The sequence below is a fragment of the Mastigoproctus giganteus genome, chromosome 5, assembly GCF_048544385.1.
Source record: "Mastigoproctus giganteus isolate SK-2022 chromosome 5, ASM4854438v1, whole genome shotgun sequence".
Classification (NCBI taxonomy): domain Eukaryota; kingdom Metazoa; phylum Arthropoda; class Arachnida; order Uropygi; family Thelyphonidae; genus Mastigoproctus; species Mastigoproctus giganteus.
Genome location: NC_143579.1, coordinates 230,967,749 through 230,974,381, shown reverse-complemented (window position 1 = coordinate 230,974,381; position 6,633 = coordinate 230,967,749). Strand labels below are relative to the sequence as shown.

General features: G+C 39.9%; 1 protein-coding gene across 1 annotated transcript; it reads left to right on the top strand.

The window, feature by feature from the left end:
* The first annotated feature begins 4,750 nt into the window (after positions 1 to 4,750).
* On the top strand, positions 4,751 to 5,809 carry LOC150086262 (uncharacterized). The gene has a single exon (XM_090374842.1). It carries the CDS (start codon positions 4,751 to 4,753, stop codon positions 5,807 to 5,809), a length of 1,059 nt encoding a protein of 352 aa, XP_090230968.1.
* Positions 5,810 to 6,633: the final 824 nt, after the last annotated feature.

Below are 6,633 nucleotides of genomic sequence, written 5' to 3'. Positions count from 1 at the left end.
GGTACGAGGGTGGAGTAGACGCTGGCGTAGATGAGTTTACATACTTGAAGAAGCGAGGGACGCAGCAGACCGAAGAGACCGCGCTGCTTCTTGGCGATGAATTATTTAAGGCGAGAAAGGCGTCGTGCGAAAAGTTGGAGTAATCCATGAAAACAACGCTCTGATTATCTCCACTCATCAGTCTATTTTGCATTACTTTCTCCCACGTGCATCGCTACAATCCAAGAAATTATTCCCTTTCTTATTTTTCTGACTTCCTCGTGGCACGTCTTTTAGCCTTTCCATAATAACTCCAACTTCGTGCATATTTTTAATGAATCTGGTCTACAGTTCTGATCGATAAATTTGTTTCTGGAGAACCAACTTGGAGAGAGAGTTATGTCGCTTTTTGAGATCCTTGAGGGAAAAAAATGCTATTCAGAAAGAGAGAGAGAAAAATTAAAAATGAAAGAGAGAGAACGCGCGAAAGGGAAAAGAATGAAAGAAAAGGAAAAAGAGGAAATGAAAATAGAAAGAGAGATAAAGACAGATAGAAGATGAAAAGAGAGAAAGAAAAATAAGATATAGGCAGGAAGAATGAAAGACAGAAAACAAGAAAGGAAATGGAAGACAGAAAAAAAAGAAATAAACAAATCAGAGAAAGAGAGAAATAAAGTGAAAAAGCAGAAGGGAGAGAGAAAGTGAAAATTATATGAAATGACAGAGAAAGAAAGAAAGGGAGAAAAGGAAGAGATATGAAGAAAGAGAAAAAGAGTACAAAGAGACAAGAAGAGAATTGAAGGCATAAGGCAGAAATGAAGAGAGGGAGAAAGAAAAAAAAGAATACAAAAAGACAAGGAGAGACTTGAAAACACTAAGACAGGAAGGATGATAGAAAGAAAGAAAAAAGAATATAAAGAGACAAGAAGACGCTTGCAAGCACTAAGACAGAAAGACAGGAAGGAAGTGAGAAAGAGAGAAAAGAGAATAGAAAGAGACAAGAGAAGTTGAGGACACTAAAACAGAAAAATAAGAGAGAAAGAAAGAAAAGATAACCCAAAGAGACAAGAGACTTAAAGGCACTAAAACAGAAAGACAGAAAGGAAGAGAGAAAGAAAGAAAAGATAACCCAAAGAGACAAGAGACTTAAAGGCACTAAGACAGAAAGGCAGAAAGAAAGAAAAGCGAACACAAAGAGACAAGAAGAGAGTTGAAGGCATAAGGCAGAAATGAAGAGAGGGAGAAAGAAAAAATAATACAAAAAAGACAAGGAGAGACTTGAAAACACTACGACAGAAAGAAAGAAAAAAGAATACAAAGAGACAAGAAGACGCTTGCAAGCACTAAGACAGAAAGACAGGAAGGAAGTGAGAAAGAGAGAAAAAAGAATAGAAAGAGACAAAAGAAGTTGAAGACACTAAAACAGAAAAATAAGAGAGAAAGAAAGAAAAGATAACCCAAAGAGACAAGAGACTTAAAGGCACTAAGACAGAAAGGCAGAAAGGAAAAGAGAAAGAATGAAAAAAGGCAGAAAGAGACAAGAAGAGAGTTGAAGGCACTAAAACAGAAAGACAGAAAGGAAGAGAGAAAGAAAGAAAAGATAACCCAAAGAGACAAAAGAGACTTAAAGGCACTAAGACAGAAAGGAAGAAAGAAAGGAAGAAAATACAAAGGGACAAGAAGTGAATTGAACACACTAAAACAGAAAGACCGAAAGGAAGAGAGAAAGAAAGAAAAGAGAACCCAAAGAGACAAGAGACTTAAAGGCACTAAGACAGAAAGGCAGAAAGAAAGAAAGAAAGAAAGAAAGAAAATACAAAGGGACAAGAAGGGAGTTGAAGACACTAACAGAAAGACCGAAAGGAAGAGAGAAAGGAAGAAAAGAGAACCCAAAGAGATAAGACTTAAAGGCACTAAGGCAGAAAGGAAGAAAGAAAGAAAGAAAAAAGAGCAGAAAGAGACAAGAAGAGAGTCGAAGGCATTAAGACAGAAAGAAAGAAAAGAGAACCCAAAGAGACAAGAGACTTAAAGGCACTAAGACAGAAAGGCAGAAAGAAAGAAAAGCGAACACAAAGAGACAAGAAGAGAGTTGAAGGCACTAAGACAGGAAGGAAGAGAGAAAGAAAGAAAAAAAGAACAAAAAAAAAGAGAAGATGAGACTTGAAGGAACTAAGATAGAAAGAAAAAGAGAAAGAAAGAAAAAATAATGCAGAGATACAAGAAGAGGTTTGATAGCACTAAGACAGAAAGACAGGAAAGAAGGAAGAAAGAAAGAAAAAAGAACAGAAAGAAACTTGGAGGAATTAAGACAGAAAGACAGAAAGGATGAGAGAAAGAAAAAAAATGAAAAACAAATATAAAGAGACCTGAAGAAAGATAAGAAAGCAAGAGAGCTAAAGGAAGGAAGGAACTAAGACAGGAAAAAAGAAAGAAGGAATGAAAGAAAGGATGAATGGAAAAAAGAGAAAAACAAAGTCGGAGAGAGGAAAATAGATGGAGGAAGAGAGAACTGAAAGAGGAAAGAAGACGCAGAAACAAAGATAAAGGATGAAGGAAGAACAAAAAGAAGAAGATAGAAACAAACAACGAATAAAAGACGCCAGAAAACGGAAGATAAAAATCAAAGAGCCAGAAGGAGAAATTGACTTTAAAAGCAGGAGTAGTTTCATTTCTCCTTCAGTTCGTTGTGGTTCCCCATTTCCCCAGTGTCACTTATTTCGGATAAATGAAAAGTCCCCCTCGAGATGGAGCGGGGCTGCGTTCAAAGAAAAGACCTCTTCCACCTCCCCCGCAATTCTGCGAGAAAGAAAAGGAGAGAAGGAGATTAGAGAAACTTCAAAGAGCTTACGCGTGCTTGTTGTTGTTGTCCACACAAGCAGGCAGAGAGAGAGACAGAACGGCAAAGCGGAGCTGTTTTTCCCTCGAATTCCCTCCTTTCGTAAGAAATCAGACGGCGCGATTATCTTTCTTTAATAAAGACGCCAGATAGTGCGTTCAATGGGATGCAAACAGAAAGGAGACGTCAGGAGAAAGCGTCTTCATCCTTTCAAACACAGGCCCCGCCCCTTCTAGAACACCGAACATCTCGAACGACAAGAAACCAAACGAACGGGTTGCCATTTTAACTTCGCAACAGACTCCAAAAAAAAAGAAACAAATCTTAGCCATTTTGCCTGGAGAAAGAAAGAAAGATGAAAAAAGGAAAGGAGAGAGAGAATACTGGAGACAAGTTGCCTTTACTCTCAAAGAATGCGTCCAATTTAGCATCACAATGAAGATGCCACAAAAACTCTTCAGGAGCAGAAATATGTTTATGAAGGAGAGTAATTAAACGCGAAAATGAGTCAGAAACGAAAGAAAGAATGAACAGGACGAAGGAGGAAGTGAATGGATATTGATGGAAAGAGGCACTGCTTCCAGGAAGAATTTACCAGATTTTATAATAATCAAATGATTGATGATGAAAGGATCTAGTGGAGGTCATAGGAGCCTCTTCCAGGGGGTGGTGGTAACGTAGTTTCACACATCCCCCCTGGAACGTTCTTTCTTACTTCTTTCTTTCAACCAGATGATGCCCATAACTAAAACATCCTCTTAAAGAACACGCTACACCGAATGCACCCTTCTACGCGAAGGCAGGCTCGTTTAGTATAATGTACACCATCCTTCAAAAAAGTATCCGGACGCCCTTGTTTTTGTAGTCCATGGGACCTTTCCAGATAAACAAGTTACACGAACTGGTATAGAAGACGAATGGGCCATTCAGGTCAGTTGGTGATGTTTGTCTTATGCAGCCGACAAGTTCTTCTATAAGCTGGAGAACGCTGAATAATTAAAAACCCTTGACGTTCTGAAGAACTTGCTCTACCAGAACTTACCTAGAAAGTGTAGATATCTGGATCCAATCCGCAATAATGGATCTTCAGCTTTGCACACTGTATATTTCGATGCTTTTTAAAGGGTCTTTGTACAGTTTAATGACCTCCTGGAAAGGCTTTCCAGGATAAATTTCCATCATTTAAGGTGATTAATGGGTAATTATGTGGTACAGCAACATCCCTCGGATGTTTTCAGTAAGGGCCTAGCGAGTGACCTTAATTCCCCAAAGTCCTAGCAAATGTCTAAAAACATTCCTTCTTTACAAATTGCAAGCAAATAGTCTTCATCAATTATATGTGGAATGTTGGTGACGACAGGAGAATTTGATTATCTCCCTGAGTCCTTCGTCAAAACCTCTTAGAAGAGACCCAGGAGTGTCCCAACTGACTGGCAATTTCTATTAGAGCGATAATGACCTTGTTGGTATTTCTGGAAGTTTGGAGGTATTGATTCCTTAGCAGGTTCAAATGAAACAGTGCAATAAATCTTTGGCATGCCTTACGATAGGAAAAATGCTGGCTTGATTCATTCAGTTGCCCAATAATTTCTTTGGGGATTCCATCATGAAATGACAAGTACTGATTTAAAATTCAAATTAGACCACGCGTTTAAAGGCAATTACCTTTTAAGAAATCATTTGATATCTAAAGTAGTTGTAGGTGGTAAGGCATGGATTCATTATCTTTGTGCAAAACTTATGAAACCATTACTTCATGAAATACGCCCAAATGGACACACAATGTCCAAAGATTGAACTGCTCCCTAAATTGTTTAACTCAAATGATCCAAACTTGCTTGTTGAGAATGATGTCAGCTACAATGAAAAATTGTCTATTGTTGTAACAATCTAACTTCAAAGTGTACATTAAGGGCATATATCGTCTATTGGAGGATGGCTGGGCCATCAAATTCTACCTTACAGCCTTTAAATATAGCGGAGGAAATACGCTCAGCTGTTCAGGAACTCTTAAATTCACCAGAGTTTGGTGAAAATTCTCGCAAAATCAGGACTGTTTTGGATTTGTATTACAAGTGGAAAGAAGAGCATGGAACTTGTTCCGTGCAGTTTCTAAGAAATGAAGGGAGGGTGGAAGTTTGGAGGTTTCCCGAAAGTGTGGTTTACTCTCTAGCCAAGGTGTGCTTCTGGAAGAATGTCAGGGACACGCAACTAGTAGCCGAGGTTCTGATGTGTATGAAACACTTTGATGGTTGTTATCGACTCCATGAACAGGAACGATTGTATCCAGCCACCATAACTGAGTTCTGGGCTTGGCCTGGTCATGATGATCCTGCTTCGAGGACGATTCCGGACTCTCCCCTTTCATATTTCCTCCGGATTTCTAATTCCATTAGGTTAGTATTTGCAAACCTTCACAGTTTTGGAATTGGACGAGCCGAAAGGTTTGTTGATGTGTTTATTGCAAAGACGTCTTTACTCTATTGCTTATCATCTTCTCCTGTACTGAGACTAGTCCTCATGTATGGAGGCAAACTGGTCCTGGACGAGTTGCAATATTTCCACCAAAATGAAGCAACCCATGCGTGTACGTACATAGTCAAATGCTTTTTGGATGTGATTACAGAAAAAATCAGAGATTTTGGAGTTCAAGGCATCGACTATTTCCAGGATAAACTCATCTGCGCTGAATATGCCCTCCGAGTTTCCCCTCAACTGTCCCTCAGTACTTTGCAAAACGCTATCGATTACGAGGTGGGATGGCAAGGTGCCCTAGTACACATTTGGGACTTCTCTGCCAAGCAATTTCTGGACATCGCATTTCCATGGTTACCGTTGCTCAAGAAACGATGTCTAAATCCATCTGAGCTAACCCATCTATGTCGATTGAGAATCCGCAAGTGCCTGTACAGAAACTGGCAGCTTCCAGATGGAATCCAGAATCTTTCAATGCCTCAGAAACTCCAGAACTATCTTAACCTCCAATGGGGATGATCTGAACTTCACCGATGTGCTGTGGATGAATTTTCCATAGATTTGTTTCATTAATTCACGTGTACCACTATTTGTGTCTTCTCTTAAGAAGTCATCTTAAAAATAAATAAGAAAATAAGCTCATCCCTGGTGGGGAATCTTTAAACTAAAAGTACCAATTCGATCTTATTAAATGAACCCGTCCTTCTGTTCAGTCAATCTTTTTAGCCTCAATGCCATCGGGATTTCGGTTTTTATGGGGCAAAGGCGACTAAGGCCATGATGCGCTAACTCCAGCAGTTCTGGAATACAACGGAATCCAACACCTTTGACCTCCCATGCATCTCTCGTGACATCTACATTACGCTCCACGGTATCGCAGTATCAAACCAGACATCCCCCCCTCCCGCGTCGCGTGACAAAAATCCACTGAAACCACCCCCTTGGGATATTTTATCAAACGACAAAACCCTAGTAATGATAAAGGGGTCGCGTGCATCTCGAGGTGCGGAGGGACTCTTAAAAGTCTCGCTATCGGAAGTTAAACCGCTCGGGGATCGTAAAACAGACACATCATCGTTTCCATCGACGACGGAAGGGGGCGTTACCATCACCTATAAACCGTCTTCTGCTTCACGACTCTGCTGCTCTCGTATTAACTCGGTATTTAATTTACATCTCTTCTGCCCTTTATGCCCCCCTCCGGAATTCTGTTAAAGTGAAATTTTTTTCACCACCACGCGACACTTGAATTAACAGCGTTCCTTCCCAGCATGCTTTATTCCAACGCGCTCCTTATTGCTTTTCGATACGAGGATATTTCTTGTAATATGGACATCGGGGAT

What these genes read in the sequence shown, in the direction of transcription:
- LOC150086262 (XM_090374842.1), top strand. Translation starts at nt 4,751, where the DNA reads ATGGCTGGGCCATCAAATTCTACCTTACAGCCTTTAAATATAGCGGAG.